This window comes from Ipomoea triloba, chromosome 13 (assembly GCF_003576645.1).
Source record: "Ipomoea triloba cultivar NCNSP0323 chromosome 13, ASM357664v1".
Lineage (NCBI taxonomy): Eukaryota > Viridiplantae > Streptophyta > Magnoliopsida > Solanales > Convolvulaceae > Ipomoea > Ipomoea triloba.
The window spans coordinates 27411192-27430556 of NC_044928.1; the positions used below are offsets into that span (position 1 = coordinate 27411192).

General features: G+C 35.9%; 3 protein-coding genes and 1 non-coding gene across 4 annotated transcripts; 2 read left to right on the forward strand and 2 right to left on the reverse strand.

Annotated features, from left to right (window-relative positions):
• Nucleotides 1-1647: 1647 nt before the first annotated feature.
• Nucleotides 1648-10083, forward strand: LOC116001431 (calmodulin-binding transcription activator 4-like). Its single transcript, XM_031241310.1, has 14 exons — nt 1648-2057; nt 3082-3207; nt 3336-3451; nt 3655-3743; nt 4010-4055; nt 4849-5260; nt 5484-5524; nt 5796-6471; nt 6695-6786; nt 7041-7277; nt 7591-8282; nt 8473-9079; nt 9274-9555; nt 9650-10083. Exons 1-14 carry the CDS (start codon nt 2045-2047, stop codon nt 9740-9742), a joined length of 3522 nt encoding a protein of 1173 aa, XP_031097170.1. The 5' UTR covers nt 1648-2044; the 3' UTR covers nt 9743-10083.
• Nucleotides 10084-10339: 256 nt separating this feature from the next.
• On the forward strand, nt 10340-11721 carry LOC116002660. Its single transcript, XM_031242821.1, has 2 exons — nt 10340-11158; nt 11242-11721. The coding sequence occupies exons 1-2, from the start codon at nt 11039-11041 to the stop codon at nt 11614-11616; spliced, it is 495 nt and encodes a 164-aa protein (XP_031098681.1). The 5' UTR covers nt 10340-11038; the 3' UTR covers nt 11617-11721.
• LOC116002662 (nuclear transport factor 2B-like) lies at nt 11700-13401 on the reverse strand. Its single transcript, XM_031242822.1, has 2 exons — nt 13047-13401; nt 11700-12087 (listed from the first exon to the last, which is right to left on the reverse strand). Exons 1-2 carry the CDS (start codon nt 13341-13343, stop codon nt 12013-12015), a joined length of 372 nt encoding a protein of 123 aa, XP_031098682.1. The 5' UTR covers nt 13344-13401; the 3' UTR covers nt 11700-12012.
• A 638-nt stretch (nt 13402-14039) lies between these two features.
• Nucleotides 14040-14121, reverse strand: TRNAS-UGA. Its single transcript has one exon. It is a non-coding gene; the product is annotated as a tRNA-Ser (tRNA).
• Nucleotides 14122-19365: the final 5244 nt, after the last annotated feature.

The window sequence follows — 19365 nt, forward strand, 5'->3', positions numbered from 1 at the left end:
CACTTACCACCAATAAAAAAAAATTACAATATCGAATATTAAGAATTGCAAAATATTTTTAATTTCAATATTTATAAATGTAGCGGTCCATTTTAGTCGTCATTTTTATTATTCAATAGTGTAAAATTAATTTTCTTAGAAAAGCAGTAATGTTACATTTATTTCTCGACCCCATATTAATCACCTTCTTGCATGTCAATATATAATGAATTTTTTTCATATTTGATTAATATGTAAATTCTTTTTATATATGTAAAGCCGGGCTAGACGGGCCAATTTACGGTAGCTAACGAAAAAGAGTTTTAATGTCATATCAGGAGGGGGAGTAATTAATTAAAAGTATTTTCTTTGGAATGATATATAATTAACGAACATTTTAAAGTGTCAATGAACAAGGACGTCATGTTATACTTGTTGTAAACATGAATTGTTTTTAATATGCTTGATACTAGTGTTAATAGTATGTGATATAATTTACTACACTTGCATAGTTAATTAAATATCATGAGCGGAGGTGTTTGTTAATTAGTTGATAGCTAATTATATTTGCTACTTCATTCATGTTTAACCAAAGGTCAAGGGTTCGATCTTTGTCTTTGGGTATGGAGCAGTCTTATATTTGCTAATAAATACGGAGTAATAGTTAATTTTATTAGCTTTTTTTAACAAGTTGATTGTTTGTCGATTTGTAGAGAAATATTTGATGAATTAATTAGTTGATTAATGTTATCTATTATTTTATTTATATATTCTTAAAATATTTTTAATTGTAAATACAAATTTGGAAATAATTTAATTTTAACATTATTATTGTTTTGTTTTGTTTTTTTCAATAATAGTAATAATAATTACAAGTTTGGCAAGTTCGTTGATCCCGTTGAGTTGTCGTGTTAATTTTTTTTTAGTAACTACTGGGTTTATTACAATACAATATATGTTCATAAGTACTTTCTCAACCTACTGAAATACAAAGAGCCACTGAGACTCGATTACCCGAACCCACCTTCTTCCACATGAGAGTGTAACCGGGATCAAAAGGTCTTGGTTAGTTTAAATTAACTTCAAAAATTTTACAAGAAAAGAGAGTATTTTGCGAAAGATTAGCGCTAAGGTTTTTAATTGTTACATTAATCATTTAAAATTTTAGATTTAATCGGTTGATAAAAAATAATATTTATAATAACGTTTGAAATTTCATTTAATTTGACTGGTACCAATCATCTAAAACAAACAATTATTTACCAAAAATTCCTTTTAACTTTTTTGACTAAATCAATCAACTAAAATTGATCAAACTAACTAAAAAACAATTCATCAGTCATTTTCTAAATCTCATATAAGTGATGATATGACGCGTTTTCAAAAAAAAAAAATTTACTGTAAAAGTTAGCAATAATAGAAACCTTTGAATACTAGCTATTTGTTTCATGTTGACGTGTAATATAATATGAACACATGTGCTTTCAAATTGAAAATTTTGTGATTTAATCATTATCTCAGTGTGCCGCACTGCCGCTGCAGAAATTCTATGACAGTAATGATCGGTCCACTCCGTTTGATTACGTCGGCACTGCCGTCATAACCGCAGTTTAATTACCACAATTTGCCACTAAAAAGCTTGACACGTGGAATTGCGTTATCCTTATCACCGTTACCGTTTAAGCAGGGGTCAAATCCCCGTGGACCCATCGCCTTCCTCTGTGTTTCCTTCGGCATGTTTTGGCAGTTTTGCAGACTCGGAACGAATCTTTCGACTCCAAACCGCGCAGACGCGCCATTGTCTCTGACTCCAGAATCCTCTGCTTCATCACTCGTTCGCTCTCGTACACTATATATGTGTGCGTGTGTGAGTGTATGTAGTGTCTAATTAGTTTTGAGTGGAAGTTTTGAAGTTCGGAGCTCGATTTTCCGGCTCCGGCGGAAGAGCTTGTGTGCACGGCGTGAATGCTGGATCACACCGCGGTTTCGTGGTTGGCGGCGGCGAATCGAGGCTCAATTTGGATGACCGACAACGGAGAGGTTTCGTTTGATTGATGTGCTTGCGATGACAGAATCAGGTAAATAGGATTATTCTGTTTTTACCTTTGAATATCACTGATCGTGTTTTTATGAATTGGTGCAGTTTGATTGCTCGCGGTGTTTTAATTTGTTTATTTTTCTTAGAGAAAGTGTTATTCGTTTGCTTTCGTGGTACTTTGGGGACTGGTGGTGGCGCATTCGTGTGGTTTGTGGCAACTGGTGAAATCCAAGGTCAAAGGTGGGCGGAGTACAACTGTAGTCTGTAGGATTTGATCCAACAATGGAATTCTAATCATCCATTAAGATTTGATGCACGTGATCATCAATCATCAATGTCACTTATTCATTAAACCTTCATGTATTAAATACTTCTGTATTTTAGTTGGGTGGAAGGAAAATGGCTATTTAGGTAGTTAAAAATCATGTTTAAATTCTCAAAAAAAAAAAAAAAGATCATGTTTAAATTGTATCCCCATTAGAGCTCTAGGATGCTAGTAATGAGCCATTTTTTCTGTGGAAATGGCAACACGAAAAATAGTGGGTTTGAGGCTTTTTGCAAATAGTGATGATGGGGAAACTTTGACATTCTTATGAGTGAGTCATGGGGATAGATCTCTGGGTTGGCATTTTATGAAACATACAGTGATTTTTGAAACACGGAAGAGAGTAATCAGTAATGCTTTGGTTGGAGAATCCATCTCGAGTTCCAATTTCACTTTTAAGCAGTGACATGTAATCCAATTTTTTGCTCTCATGTGTTTTCAGGCGTTGTTTTACTGCATGCTCTGACAGTATGCTTCAGGAGAAATGAACTAAGCTCTTTTTGTCTGGAGCAAGATTTCTAACTCACTAAAACATGTTATGTCACCTCTTAGCGACAAATTTGCATCTATGGCTTTCACTTGTGAAACTTTATGATGCAATAAAACTAAGCATGCTTCATATTTACACTCTAATTGCATCATTGGAAATGTTTGGCATGTTTCTTTCTTTGAGATTTATATTGAACTAGTGTCTATGCCTTCATAATATTATGTCACAGCTATTATATACACATTTCAGGATTTAATTATGATGATTTAGTTCGCGAGGCTAAAAATAGGTGGCTGAAACCTCCTGAAGTGCTCTCCATATTACAGAATCATGAGAACCTCAAGATCACCCATGTGCCCCCTGAAAAGCCTCCAAGTAGTGTTCTAAACTTCTTTCTCCTTCTGCAAATTTAACCTTCTTATCCTCAAGTCTGTAATTTTGCATTAATGACATCAATGTTAGTCCCTTATCTTCCCATATTGTCATGCCTTTGCTGTTAACAGGTGGCTCTTTGTTTCTCTTCAACAAGAGAGTATTAAGATTTTTCCGTAAAGATGGTCATAGGTGGCGGAGGAAGAAAGATGGGAGAGCTGGGGGAGAAGCACATGAAAGGCTCAAGGTAAAAATAGGAGCTCTAGGCTTCTAACACATTAGTAGACAATGAATGATGTTATTTCACACAATTGTATCTGCAGCCTAGGCCTCTTCATTATCATGTTTTGGTACTATTATATTGACACATGTTTGTAGAGGTTGATTGGGTCTTGTTCATACTACATATTTCATGCAGGAGCTTTATTTGACGGTTTTCTCTGTGGCTAGGTAGGAAATGTTGAAGCTCTCAATTGTTATTATGCACATGGAGAGCAGAATCCTAAATTTCAAAGGCGCAGCTATTGGATGTTGGATCCGTGAGTTTTTCTGTTATCTACTATATTTGCTCATTATCTGTATGAGTTATCTTAACAGAATGGCATTAAAAGATTTAGTAGTACTCCTGTCATTAGGACAATAGGGGACATGGATGACAAATGGAGAAAGCAGGTTGTTTAAAACTTTCAGCTTTTTGGTGGTAATATTGTATGAACTTTAGTCAAATGAAATTAGTGGCTATATAAGTTCATTGTTTGCTGGTTTCATCTGAACTTTCTTTTAACTTGTTTTGTTGTTTGGGCAGGGCATATGAGCACATTGTTTTTGTTCACTATAGAGATATAAGTCAGGTAATTATTCTTTTACCTGATTTCAGACCAATCTAAGGGTCTTTTTTGGTTCATACATGGGAATTGAAATTGGAAAACTGGAATGGGTTTTAGTTAAAGTATCATGTCTGTAAGGTAATACTCCGTAATACGGAGTAGATTGTTATCTGGGTATGCACAATTTGGAATTGGAATCAAAATAAATAAATAGTATTATATTATATATTTGTATACAGAGTAATAAATGTGTGTGTGTGTGTGATGTACGAAAACCCCACCACTCTTCTGAAAAAAAAAAAAAAAAAAAAACCAAAATTTTTTCTTTCCATCAAAAGTGGGATTTGAGGCCACTTTCACTAAAAGTGAGTGATAGAATAGGGATTTGAATTTGTTTCTAGGTACTAAAACTGAGTAAACAAACTCTTCAATCACTTTTAATTGAGATTCCAGTATAAAAAGTGGCGAACCAATTGGCCACTATTTCACTAAGTGCTGCCTGAAAAAGGTTTTCAACCATTGTTCCTTCCATGTAAAGTACTGTCAGCTCTAGTTATTTCTTTTTCCTTTTTTCTCTTCTCTTTTTCCATTTTATGCTGATTTCAGTTGCTCTCAAATTTTCTATAGCTGCATTTTATCATGTGAACTTTTTAAATCTAAATATAAAGGACATCAGCTGCTAAATATCATTCATTGTTGTAGGAAGTCAATTCGTATTCTTGCATACAATCTAGTTAAACCTGTCTCCCAATTTTCATATTTTACAGTTTCCTTGAGTGGCAATGCTTATGCCATCTGTTTTACTTGTGAATCACAGGGAAGACAGAAGGCCCTATCCATGCCGCAGCTTTCTCCAGTGTCTTTTACCATCAATCAGAGTCCCAGCCCATATTCTGTTCAGCATCCAAGCTATACGGCAGCCAGGGGTGGATATTTTGAAGCATACTCTAGTTCTGGATCTACGGAGATTAGTTCTTTTGCTGTCACTAAGAGTAACGGGACAAATCATTCAAGTGGCACAGTAGAGGAGGATAGTAGCCCATATGCGCATGAAATAAGTGAAGCATTGAGAAGGATTGAGGAGGAGTTATACATGAATGATGGCATTGCGCCACTGTACAACACCATAGAGAACTCAGCTCATGCTGACAATATCCGAGATGATCATCATAACTCAATTAATCAGATTCCAGAAGATTCAAACTGTGATCTGTTGCAGCGACGTTCAGGTTTTTCATTTCTTCTATATCTCAAAATGTTGAAATATACATACACATGTATCTGAAACTGAAGTTTAGATCTCTTAGAACATTAGCATCCTTAAGCACTTGGGTTTTGTTGCTTTAATGTTTTTTATCTGTCATGTTTTGTTTAATTTAATGTGGAGCTCTGATAATATGCAGAAGCAGCACTTGTACTGAAAATATGCTGCTAATTGCCATGAATTTGTAGGTGACCTAACTGAATACCGTGATCAATTTCTGGGGCACGAAGTTAACTTNAAAAAAAAAAAAAAAAAAAAACCAAAATTTTTTCTTTCCATCAAAAGTGGGATTTGAGGCCACTTTCACTAAAAGTGAGTGATAGAATAGGGATTTGAATTTGTTTCTAGGTACTAAAACTGAGTAAACAAACTCTTCAATCACTTTTAATTGAGATTCCAGTATAAAAAGTGGCGAACCAATTGGCCACTATTTCACTAAGTGCTGCCTGAAAAAGGTTTTCAACCATTGTTCCTTCCATGTAAAGTACTGTCAGCTCTAGTTATTTCTTTTTCCTTTTTTCTCTTCTCTTTTTCCATTTTATGCTGATTTCAGTTGCTCTCAAATTTTCTATAGCTGCATTTTATCATGTGAACTTTTTAAATCTAAATATAAAGGACATCAGCTGCTAAATATCATTCATTGTTGTAGGAAGTCAATTCGTATTCTTGCATACAATCTAGTTAAACCTGTCTCCCAATTTTCATATTTTACAGTTTCCTTGAGTGGCAATGCTTATGCCATCTGTTTTACTTGTGAATCACAGGGAAGACAGAAGGCCCTATCCATGCCGCAGCTTTCTCCAGTGTCTTTTACCATCAATCAGAGTCCCAGCCCATATTCTGTTCAGCATCCAAGCTATACGGCAGCCAGGGGTGGATATTTTGAAGCATACTCTAGTTCTGGATCTACGGAGATTAGTTCTTTTGCTGTCACTAAGAGTAACGGGACAAATCATTCAAGTGGCACAGTAGAGGAGGATAGTAGCCCATATGCGCATGAAATAAGTGAAGCATTGAGAAGGATTGAGGAGGAGTTATACATGAATGATGGCATTGCGCCACTGTACAACACCATAGAGAACTCAGCTCATGCTGACAATATCCGAGATGATCATCATAACTCAATTAATCAGATTCCAGAAGATTCAAACTGTGATCTGTTGCAGCGACGTTCAGGTTTTTCATTTCTTCTATATCTCAAAATGTTGAAATATACATACACATGTATCTGAAACTGAAGTTTAGATCTCTTAGAACATTAGCATCCTTAAGCACTTGGGTTTTGTTGCTTTAATGTTTTTTATCTGTCATGTTTTGTTTAATTTAATGTGGAGCTCTGATAATATGCAGAAGCAGCACTTGTACTGAAAATATGCTGCTAATTGCCATGAATTTGTAGGTGACCTAACTGAATACCGTGATCAATTTCTGGGGCACGAAGTTAACTTATGGAACATGGACGATGGATATGGGAGTTCTGTGGATGGGAAGGTGGGAAGAAATTTTTTTTTATTATTGTTATTATTATTTTTTGTCTTTGCAGTATCTTATATCACCATTTACCCAAAATGAAGTGCTTATGTTGGTGAATACTTTAGTTGGTGCACATGGTTATGGGTGGATGGATGAAAATATAACCCATACTGTTTTCTAGCTGATTAAAACTTCTGATTTATCTTTCTGTTATTTCTTGCACTAATTCTAATTTCTATCCTTTGAATAAACCATCTGCATTATGACAACAGAACATCCTGCTTGCAAGGGATGCAGTGGAAACACCGGAAAGCGTTTCATGGCTTAATTTTAATGGAGATTTCAGATATCCTACATTTTGGCCGGAAATAAATACTGATGGAAGTAATCCTGACCAATCTCCTACATTATTTGACCAAGATCAGAATGGAATTTCTATTGCTCAAAAGCAGAAGTTCAGAATTGCGGATTTATCTCCTAACTGGGGATATGCTGACGAGGCTACAAAGGTAAATTCTTTTAACACATTTTTTTTTAATGTTGTCGGGTATTTATCCTGTTACATTTGAATTTATTCTTCCATGGTTTTGAAATGGTAGCTGCATTAAAGTACTTGTTGCTATTGGTGATTTTTCGTGACCTATTGTTTGTTGAATATGTCATGAAAATTACATTTACTATGATTCTAAACTTGAAATTTTCAAATTAAATTCTTGATTAAGTCGTGTTCATGACTAAATTGAAGAGCATCTTCTATGTTATTTGATGTTTAATTTTCAGTTATGGAGTTAGAAGTTAAACATTTGAAGGGCTTTAATGCAGGTTATCATTATCGGATCTTTTCTTTGTGATCCATCAGAGAGTGAATGGATGTGTATGTTTGGAGACATCGAAGTTCCTGTCCAGATCATTCAAGAAGGTGTCCTCTGTTGTCATGCTCCTCCACACTTGCCCGATAAAGTCACTCTGTGCATTACCATGGGTAACCAGGAACCATGCAGTGAGGGCAGGGAGTTCGAATACAGGGTCAAGTCCACTGGTACTGCTGAGAGCTGTCTGCCTGAAACACAATGCACTAGTAAGAATACTGAAGAACTATTGTTGCTCGTCAGATTTGCAAAGATGCTTCTCTCTGACGGGTCAAGGTGTAGTACAGATAGTCCTGAATCAGGAACTAAATTTTTGGAAAAAGTCAAAGCAAGTGAAGAATTATGGGGTGAAATGATTGACACTCTTTTAGTGGGGAATTCAACATCAAGTCTCACAGTTGATTGGCTTCTTCAGGAACTTTTGAAAGACAAGTTGCAGCAGTGGCTTTCTTCTAAATTGCAAGGACAAACTAATCTCTCAGACTCAGACTGTGTCTTGTCCAGGAAAGAACAAGGGGTAATACACATGATTGCTGGGTTGGGATTTGAGTGGGGATTGCAACCTATATTAGATGCTGGAGTAACAGTTAATTTCCGTGACATCAATGGTTGGACTGCTCTACACTGGGCTGCACGGTTTGGGAGGTAATTACTGGTCTTTGTTTCTTTGAACGTGAATTACTTTTATTTGCTCAGCTTTTAAGTAAGTGCTTTTAAGTAAGTGAATTATTGCTCTTCTTTGGACAGCATTTCGTGTTCTATTTGTTAATAACAATGTTTCAATCAAATATCCACACAATTTATTGATCTGATTCAAATTCCTTATCTGTAACAGGGAAAAAATGGTTGCTGCACTCATAGCATCTGGTGCATCAGCTGGAGCAGTTACTGATGCTACTAAACAAGATCCTATTGGTCAGAGCCCTGCAGATATTGCTGCTGTATGCGGACACAAAGGACTTGCAGGTTATCTTTCAGAAGTGGCACTCACTACCCATCTTTCCTCCCTTACATTGGAAAAAAGCGAACTTGCTAAAGGAGCTGCTGAGGTGGAAGCAGAAAGAACCATTGGGGGCATCTCTGAAACAGGTGCCACTACAAACGAGGAGGATCAGCTTTCGCTGAATGACACATTAGCTGCAGCCCGTAATGCTACTCAAGCTGCTGCGCGTATTCAAGCTGCATTCCGGGCACATTCCTTCAGGAAGAGACAGCAGAGAGAAGCCGAAGCAGCAGCAGCAGCAGTAGCTGCTGCTGCTGCCACCGGAGATGAATATAGTATCCTTTCAAACGACATCCAAGGTCTTTCAGCTGCATCAAAGCTAGCATTCCGTAACTCACGCGATTACAACTCTGCAGCTTTAGCCATTCAAAAGAAATATCGAGGATGGAAAGGGCGGAAGGACTTCCTTGCATTCCGTCAGAAAGTAGTGAAGATACAGGTAAACATAGTAACTTTGATGCTTTATATCTCCTATATTTTTCACTTAGAAAAAACTAATCAAGAAACTAAAGCCAAAGGCTAAAGAAATACAATCGATCTTTCTCCTACTGGCACTGCACACCTTTTCCAGCTTCTATCATTCTAGAGCCTAAAATACACTGTTCTCATGGCGAAATCTCATATGTGTGGCAGGCTCATGTACGAGGCTATCAGGTTAGAAAGGAATATAGGGTATGTTGGGCAACCGGGATTCTAGAGAAGGTAGTACTGAGGTGGCGCAGGCGGGGAGTTGGTCTCCGAGGATTCCATCTAGAGATCGATGAAAGTGATGGTGAAGCCATTCTAAGAGTATTTCGCAAGCAGAAAGTGGATGCTGCCATTGATGAGGCAGTCTCCAGGGTTCTCTCCATGGTTGAATCTCAAGAGGCACGTAATCAGTACCGTCGCATTCTTGAAAAATACCGACAAGCTAAGGTTAGTAACCAAAACCACCAACCTAAGTTAAGTTAATAAAGGCTACTGTTGTGTTTCACAACTCCAATATCATTTCCTTTTGACAATGTGGCAGGCTAAGCTTCAAAGTGCGGAAAATGACGCAAGAACTTCTCATGACAGCATGTCTAATATGGAAAATGATGACTTATATAGCAGTTTTTACTGAGTTGCAAATTTGCAGATTCTCCCATACCGAGTTCGTTCATTCAAAATAGGAACACTCTGGTGAGCAATCTTGTATATATGTGGATTGGCTTTTGATTGTTTGGAAGTTGAGTGTGCTGTTTATGTCTGATGTAACCGGTAAGCTTTGGAAAAAAAAAATCTAGATGTAGTGCCCATAAACAATGGGAGTTCTAATGTACATATTCTCAATTCTAGATTCACTTGGTAGCAAATGTTATAAGAATTCATTTGATGGTATTGTCCTTAAACTGTTGGCCTTTATTAGTCATCAATGATATTTATATTCCAATTCAAATAAGAATTAAACGTCATTTTGTGCTCTGTTCTGTGGCACTATTTATTATTTTTCATATTTATCAATAATATTTATTGGTAATTAGAACTTGAGTAAATGCACTATAAATAAACTAATATAAATATATATTGTAATGACATTTTAGATTTCATTAGACTGAAAATGTTTGAAAAAATATAAAATAAATAGTATCTTGTAAAGAGTAATGAATTAAAAAAAAAAAACATATTACATATTTGTTAGAGATCATAAAATGTTTGAATTGTCAAGACTTTGTAGTTTAGTGGCACCCGGTTGTACTCTTATATAGAATGGGTGAGTTTGAGATTCAGTGAAGACAATATTGACTATTTGTGCTTCAGTCGATTGATAAAGTAGTTATGAAAATATATTACATTAGAGCTTCACTACATTGATAAAGTAGTTGAGGTTAGTAGTAGTAAAAAAAAATGTATGAATTACTCAACAATAGTCTTGTATAAGAATTTTACGTATACGGAGTTACAGTAAACCAGAAGACGCAGAATAAGAGAGAAGATTGTGCGTCTCGTAGCGATTGGGCGAGCCGACGGTTTGAAGTGAAACGGACACATCACCGCCCAGGTCATTTCATTTTGATTATGATATACTCCGTATTATTGTAGCCTCTGGAAGATCCAACCAGCCGTTCATTAACACGTGATCGGTTCAATCAAAATATCAAATACATAGGAACCAAAGTTGGATAAAGTGGAAGTTGTATAAACTAATAACCCAAGGTGAATGTATGATATTAAAAAATAATAATAAGGGAGAGGTCACGTCGTTGTTAGGTTTTAATTAATTGGAAGTTGTTTAGAAGCACCCCGGAGCTGTTAGATAAAGCTAATACGGAGTAATATTTATTTCTTATTCCTCTCCAATCAGTCTTCACCTCCTCTTCTTCTACAATTTCCTCTACATTCTACAAAATTCTTGCAGTGAGCGAACAGAAAAAAGATTATGAAGGACTACGAATTGATCAACGGAAAACCTCCGCCGCCATTTGAATTCGATCGGAACATCGGCGGCGTCAATATCTCCACCGTCTCTCCTGATCACCATAAATCCGATCACCGGAAGGTAACCAACTCCGTTCCATTTTCCGTCTTGATTATTATTATACCATTTTTACAAAATTAATTAAGGCGGCTCATCAATGGCAGACTAACTCAGAAGAGATTACAGAGCAGCCTTCCGGTGATGAGCTTAAAGAAGAAGAAGAAGAAGAAAGGGTGATAAAAGAGCTGAAGAAAATTCAGAGACAGAATTTCCTCACCCACTGCCTCGTATCAGCTATGATAGTGCTCACTGTAACATGGCAGCTATCGGAGGTGTCTTTAATCCTCAAACTCAAAGATGGATTGAACCATCCTTTCCGATCATTGCGCGGTTTCATTGCCGGAATATTCAAAGGTCGGGTTAAACCACCCATTCTCAATGTTATAGACGACGACGAAAAACCGGCCAACGGAAAACAGAAGCAAGATGCTTCACCCCTCCCCTTATCCGGACCTGCAATCTCTAGATTTCATTACTGAAGAAAAATAAAATAGCAGCAAATGATGACTGTAAGATTTTGTTTCACCTGCAATTGTGTGACAACTGTGTTTTCTACCAAATATATATATAAATTTTCATAGCAATGCCATTACTGTAGTCTTTCAAATAGATACAAGCTTGCAGTAGATGCATACAATGTTTTCATGGCACTTCATAAGCAAGACCTTACTGATAAATAGTATGAAGAAGAAGCATTCAAAATCCAGGAAAAACAGAGCAATCTCTTATCATATCTGACAAGGAGGTTGAAAGATACACTGATGATGATGATCCTAAATCTCACACCATAAAGTCTAAAACTCGAAACAAACAAATTCAATTGATTTGATTTGGTGCCACTTGATTTACACATCTTTGCAGGCCAAAGATCCCCCCTATGCATAATTCAACCGGAAAATGTCATTGTAAACATAAAAGCTTCCTTGAGGGGTTGGCATCAAATGGAACATCTGGAACAAATGAAATAACATAACAGTAAGAGACGACACCAACATATAACCTTATAGGCAACTTCAATCTACTATCAGCATCATATGGTCAGCCAGTAGACAAATAAGAGATAGATTTTAGCTTTTGCTGTGCTAAGAACATGTGAAATGGAAATAAACAAAAACATCCATAAAACCATCATCCCATTCTAGAATCTGCCTGCAAACCCATCTATAACAACCAATAAGATCACTAAGATAGTTGGCCTTAATAGCTATAGCTGAGATATAATGGAATACAAGTAAAACTAAAGCAAATTCTGTATGCACATGGACTTCCTTACCAGGTCTTACTAAATCCCAAGTCCATAGCGGCATATACTATTGGCTCATTAGAACAAATAGCCTTCAAGCCCTTCAATGACAACTTGAAATTTTCCATGAATGAAATATATATCTCTAAAGTACATAATCCATGGAAATTTTGATCACAGAAGTTTTCCGAGCTTGACAGTGGGCTCTTTGAAGCAAGGAACTATGGTTATCCATTAAACCCTTAACAAAATCAACCATTTGAGAGCTCCATAGAAATACAGCCGCTTAAATGGAAGCTAAGGACTGGCATTGAATTGAAATTCAACATTTCTACCTACATATAATGATAATGACATGAAAATCCGCAGGTACCCGATTAGCATTTAATTAAATCAAATTCATGATCCAATTAGAAGTTTCTATGTAGAAATCAGTTGTCCTGTTGTCCATAATCCAATTATCTAAACTCTTATCTCAGTTTTCCCCCAATTTTGAAAACCTAACGATAATCCACAAGCATCTACTGCTTCAAATTCAAAAGCACACAGCCGGATCCATCGAGCTCACAAAATTTTAACCAAAAAAAGCACGAGATCATTACGAAGAATCATCTAGGTTTAAGTACTGAAGAAAAATACAGATATAGCTGAATGCGAATTAACGACCTGGCTGAACTTGAGCGCGTGCTGTTCGCCGGCGAGTTGTAGGGTGCCGGAGACGAAGACGAGCATGCCGCCGGCAGGACCAGAGGGCTGGCAATCGACGGTAGTGATCGCGTGCTGGCATTGCTGGAAAGGGAGAGAGGTGAGCTTGGCGACGATGTTCTGGGAGCCCTGGATCTTCTGGCCTTCGAACGTAAGCATGGAGGCGTCCTGATACAGGTTTCCGAGGGCGGCACGGTTGGAATCGAACATGGAGTAGTAGTGCTCGACGAACGCTTTAGCTAGAGCGTCTGGATCCATTTTCGCTCCACCGCCGGCGACTGTGTTTCCGACTGACGCTCCGAACGGCGAAATGGAAGGGCTTTTAAAGTAGTGATCAGGGGCAAATATGGAATTAAGTATTCTCAAGATTTTAATAGCGTAGAAACAACGCTTATTTTTCCACAAAAAGAATTAAAAAAAAAGAAAATCTTGATTTGCTGGACTTCTAAATTCCTAACCTCATAATTACCCACTTTGTTATGTCCTTTTTTCTAAGCAATCAAAGTCTAATATACATTCTGCAGAGCACTGAGTTACCGTGATTTACAACCTTTCAAACGTTTTATGTGATCAGAGTCTAAAAAACCTCAACCTTTGGGGCAAGTCCAATAAACATGTCCAAATGAATGTTTGGGTGGGCGAATCATACTACTCATAGTAAAAAGTAACTCTAAACGAAATTATTTAGTGCACATCTTAATTATCTCTTTCTCAATTTTTTAAAAGGAAAAAAGTAATAGTGTCTAATATTCTTGTATTTGTCTCAATTTTTTTAAAGAAAAAGTAATGTCTAAAATTAAGAATATTAAGCCTCATATTTTCGAGGGAGTTGTAAAAATGACCATTGAACATCTTTTCAATCCTCTATAAGTAGAGTAGTAGACAGCCTTGACTTTTAAAAAAGAGGTTACATAAAGTAGTTGTAGCCTTGTAGGTCCGGCTAAAAATCATACACGTCGACAGCAGGGTTCGAACCTGCGCGGGCGTAGCCCAACAGATTTCAAGTCTGTCTCCTTAACCACTCGGACATATCGACAACTGCGTCTTCTTGCTTCATTTAATTAATATCTCCTATAGCAGTATTACAAAAATATTTTCGCATATATTTCAGATTTTAAACAGCATCTTCAGTTATGGAATATTGAAGTGTTAACATAAATTGCTTCGCTGATCTAACCATAACTAATGCAAGATCTTAATTATATAAGTGAAGTACATTAATACTACTTCATGCATAATAAGTTTCCATAAATATAAATATTCCTAAACTAATTAATCTTCTCTTATAGTTTAAATCTTCCATATATATATATAATATAATAAGGTGAATCTTGTATTCTTATACCTCGTTCTCTTATATATATATACACAAACAAATTATTATTATTTTCTAAAGTAAATGCTGCTGAATAACTAGGGTTTGTTCTTATGCAGATTTTTGATTGATTATTTAAGCCTTCAAGCTGGCGATCCTGATGGAACATAAATCTTGTGATCCAGTACGTGTATATGTTTTTCTTTGTTTTAGCACGTTTTTTGTTTTAAAATCATGTTTAATTTTATCTTGTGCGTAATATGGTATAATAATGAATATTGATGGTTTCTCGTATTTTCACAGATTTGCGTATTGAAAGTGGACGTGAATTGTTGCCAAGGATGCCAAGTCAAATTGAAGAAGAAGCTTTTAAGCCTTAATGGTAATTTTTTACGTGCAAATCTTACATACTATGAGTGCGGTTATATTCAATATAAAAGAACATATTCCAACGCACATCTAAGAATGTTTTTTAAATTTCATATATTTTTATGGTTAAGATAGGGTAGATCATAGATGTGACTTTGGCTGAAAAATTAGGGTTTACATTGATGGCCACTAAAACTGATCAATTAGATTGGTGATTTTAGAAATTTTTTGGCCAAAAATGTTAAAAGTAGTCGAAAACTATGTTTCCTATTGAAATTGTCAATTTTTAACTATTTTTTAAAATAGTTATGAACAGATTCTAAATTGTAATAGAGTTAGGAAATACTAAAAAAAAAATGTTATGATATAAACATTGATTTATAATTTATTATGGATGATAGATGTACTATGGGTGGACTACGATTCAAGGAAGAAGTGGGCAACTGTGAGAGGCAAATGCGAGCCTTCTGTGCTGGTTAAGTGCATCAAAAAAATGGGCAAAGCAGCCGACGTCGTTTCATACTCCAAAGACCCCACCACTTCTACCGGTGACGATAAATCTTGTCACGCCAAGGGAAAACAGAAAGCTCCATCCGCCAGTTGCGACAGTAATGATGATGATGATGATGTTGAGGAGAGTGTTAAGGATGATTTCGATCCGTCCCAGGATAAGAAACAGCACCATTATATGCACGACGGTTACGCGGCGCCGCCTCCCAAGGTGGACGAGAGTGTTTGCAGGGATGAGTTCTGTCCGATACACAGAAGATCATCGGCGAATGTGGCGGCGGCTGGTATGAATAATGGCTCCGCGTTTTGGAACCATCGAATGGGGGCGTTCCGGGGGGCGCCGCCGAGTTATGGACATTTTGGTATGCCGCCGCCGCAGTCGCCGGCGAGTTATGGACAGTTTGGTATGCCGCCTCCGCAGCACGGTTATGGATATCCACCTCCGCCTCCGGCTGGATATGGTTTCTGCCCTGATCAGGGGGAGTCCACCGCCAACTTTTTCCGAGATCAGAATCCTGCCGGAGGTTGCAAGACAATGTGAGCTCCGGCCAAAATTGCCGTCTTTCTTAGTTTACCTTGTTTTCATTATTTTTGATGCAACAACATATATAACTTCTATTCTACTTTTTGGTACTCTGCTTCAAAAATTCTTGATAATTTTTAATCATATTAGACTCCAACTAATTTAGAATTAAGATATTATAGATTTAGTTTTTTATTATATGAATAATTACTTTTATAATGTTGAATGTAGTTAGTATAGACTATTCTCTTTTGATCAATTCTTATACCCTATGGTTATTTGTCAGAAAATTTATATCATGGACTAGGTTTAATTTACATAATATTATAGATTAAGATTCCTAGTTAGGTGATTGCGGATAAAAATAATTTTTTTTTTTTTTTAGTATTATTGACTCTGTTACAATGCAGACGGGTAAAAAGAGTTTAGTTGTATGATTTCACTAAACTTAAGTATTTAAATTTTTAATAAAGAAATTGAAATCCTAATTATTGTCAATATTTGACAATTTTATTTGACTGCTTTTTTTTTTTTTTAATTTTATTTAAAGTACAAATATATTAAAATATGCTGCCTAACAAAAGTTATTTTAAAGGCTTGAAAGCCCATAGTTCCATTATTGTAGTGTTTCTGGGCTTTGTGCCCATCCAACAAGGGGGATTTTTTAAAAAAATTTATTTATTTGTTGGTTAAAATAAATAAATGCAACTTACTACGATGATTCAAGATATTTAAGATGATGCGCATACTCAATGCTCTGGAGATCATTGAGCATTTTGTGTGTATATATATCCTGACAATGTCCAAATACAATTTTGTATTCATATATTCAGCGGTTTTATTCTTTAGGTGTTTATTCTTTAGGTGGCAAGAGAAACTCGCAAGTAATATTCGAGGATGAAAATAATAGTTCTCAAAATAATTTATAATTGATAAATAGAGTTCATTATTTGTCTATACTAAAGCGAAATTCCATCACCTTTAAGTCCCCACACTCTGGCTCAACAAGATAGTAGAGGGCAGGTAAATCACGGTTACTTAGCACTCATTAAGTGGAGAACCAATGTCTAGTGCGGTGTACACAAGCAACCCACCATATTGAATGAATTCTTACACTTTAATAACTGTCAAAAGTTTGATCATGTGTCATTTGATCATTTCTACAATTTATCACTTAAAAATTAACTGAGCCACTTGTATAAGCGTATTGGATTCATTTCTTGATGCATGACTGCATGAGGTAATTGTTTTTATTTTAAATTTACATGTTAAATGATGAGTATTACGTGCAAGTAATATTTAGTTTTGTTTGGCATGCAAACCATGTGATGAAGAAGAATAACAACCTGATGGCGGTTACCTCTATCCGCGCAACAACCCCTTCCCATCGTCACTTTAAAACCTCTTTTACCACATTTCATTAAACAACTTCTCTTCATTAGTTTAAAATGAAAATAAAAATTACATGGATTGATTTTACGATTAAAATAGTCAATGACGGCCTAATATAACACAATAAGTCAAAAATATTTAGGTACTATTATTGCTTAACATGAAAAAAATCATAAACCTCCTTACAAGTCAGTCATTTATATAGTTCAAATTATCAATTAACGATGAAATATAATATGAAAAGTAAATCTCTCAAATTATGAGTAGAAAAATGTTATTTATCTATACATATACCACTCAAAAATTTATCATTCCTTGATGTGACAAGTTTTAATAGATTTATTTTTCTTGTTTGTCTTTTTTATTTTAAAATTTCAACCAATTAAAACTTGCCACATCAGGAAGTGGCAGTTTTGTGAGTGATAATGTAGACGTATCTAGCATGGTCCTTGTGGGTATTCAGTATTCAAAATAATAAGAAAAATGATCTATTAAAATCAGTCTATGATCTTGCAATTTGTACTTCCTATAAATGATATTAGGGGTGTCAAAATGGAGTGAAGTCTGCGGACCAACTCTAAACCACCTCGTGATTGAGCGGATTAAGGTTTACAATTTTTGCCCATAACAATACAGGTCTCTCGGATTAACCCGGGGGCTTCCAATATATACACACAACACATTAAAAAATTAGAATTTTATAATTTCTAAACATAAAAGAATATAATATTATTTAGGTTAAAATATTAAAATATTCTATAATACTATAATAGAACTTTTAATAAAATTTTTGAAGTCGGCTTGCGAGCTCGTATGAGGCGAGCTACAGTTGCATAATTCTTAATTTATGGGCTAGCTCATAAAGGCTCGTCAAAAAACTTGCAGGATAAGACTTTCTTGCATTGATACCTCTAAATGAGATATTGTCTCCCCAAGTTTCATACTATACTGAGCCAATGAGCCTAATCAACCACTCAAGACCATAGATTATATATAGCAAATAAATATTTAATCTACTCCCAAAATGAGATAATTTGTTCCCAAATTTCATACTAATGATACTATATTGGGTTTGACCATCCAAATTAAGATTGAATACCAGTTCACATGCGTCCACCATAAATTATAGTGGGTACCATGGTCCACAATGTATTGTGAACCATAGTTATGGCTGATATTGTAGTTGTGTTGAATAGATACTGCAGTTGTGTTGAAAAGATACTGCAGTTGTGTTGAAAGGAAACTGCAGTTGCGCATAACATAGGTTGTTCATTTGTTCAACGCAACTACAGTATCCGTTCAACACAACTGCAGCATCAGTTCAACACAAATACAATATTATTTAAACACAACTGCAGTTCCAGATAGATGAAACGACCTCTATTCCGCGCAACTTCAGTTCCCTTTCAACACAACTGCAGTATCCGTTCAACACAACTACAGTATCAGTTCAACACAAGTGTAGTATTAGTCATCACCCATGGTACACGGTATAACGACTTATGCATCCACCTCATCAATATCTATATCTATATCTAAAATAAAAGTAAGATACTCCATATTATAAATTTCGAAATTCATTAAATATTGTATGCCATTTTTTAAGGAATTTTTAAATATTTCTATCTTCTCACATATTGCGTTGCCCTGATCTCCAGTTGGACTTTGTCTCTAAAAATGTCCGACGTGTTCAAATGCCCAATCATTGAGCGACACGTAGGCAAAACTACGTGTGGAGACCCAGCAGGATTGTGACGCGTTCTTCCTGGACTCGCACTCTGTCTTCTTTCTCCCTCTTCCCTTCTATAAATCGCAAATCAAACTCCCCGTGCCATTTCATCACGATAATTGTAAACGATCGGAGCGAGAGAAGAGAGAGAAATCGCCTCGTCGCCGGAGAATCGCAGGTACTCAGCTGTCACGAAAATTCTCCGGTGTTTTTCGTCCTAATTGTATTACGCCCACCGGATCTTCCATTAAACAATGGTAAATATCTCTCCTTCCCGTTAATTTTAGTTACTGAATGTTTTTTGTTCAGTTGCAGTGCATTTATTTCCCTGCGATTGTGTGGATCCTTGGTTCTCTTTTCCAATAATGTTTCGTTTTAGGTTATTGCGCTTATAATTATTTGATTATTTTGCGGGGCATGCCATATTGATTGATTTTTGCTG

Excerpts from the sequence above, each read along its gene's own strand:
- LOC116002662 (XM_031242822.1), bottom strand. The coding sequence starts at position 13,343 with ATGGATCCAGACGCTCTAGCTAAAGCGTTCGTCGAGCACTACTACTCC. Across the intron at positions 12,088-13,046 it reads ACGCGCTCAAGTTCAGCCAG|ATGTTCCATTTGATGCCAAC; the intron begins GTCGTTAATTCG and ends CATTTGTTCCAG.
- LOC116001431 (XM_031241310.1), top strand. Across the intron at positions 3,744-4,009 it reads AGCTATTGGATGTTGGATCC|GGCATATGAGCACATTGTTT; the intron begins GTGAGTTTTTCT and ends TTGTTTGGGCAG. Across the intron at positions 5,261-5,483 it reads TCTGTTGCAGCGACGTTCAG|GTGACCTAACTGAATACCGT; the intron begins GTTTTTCATTTC and ends ATGAATTTGTAG.
- LOC116002660 (XM_031242821.1), top strand. The coding sequence starts at position 11,039 with ATGAAGGACTACGAATTGATCAACGGAAAACCTCCGCCGCCATTTGAA. Across the intron at positions 11,159-11,241 it reads ATAAATCCGATCACCGGAAG|ACTAACTCAGAAGAGATTAC; the intron begins GTAACCAACTCC and ends CATCAATGGCAG.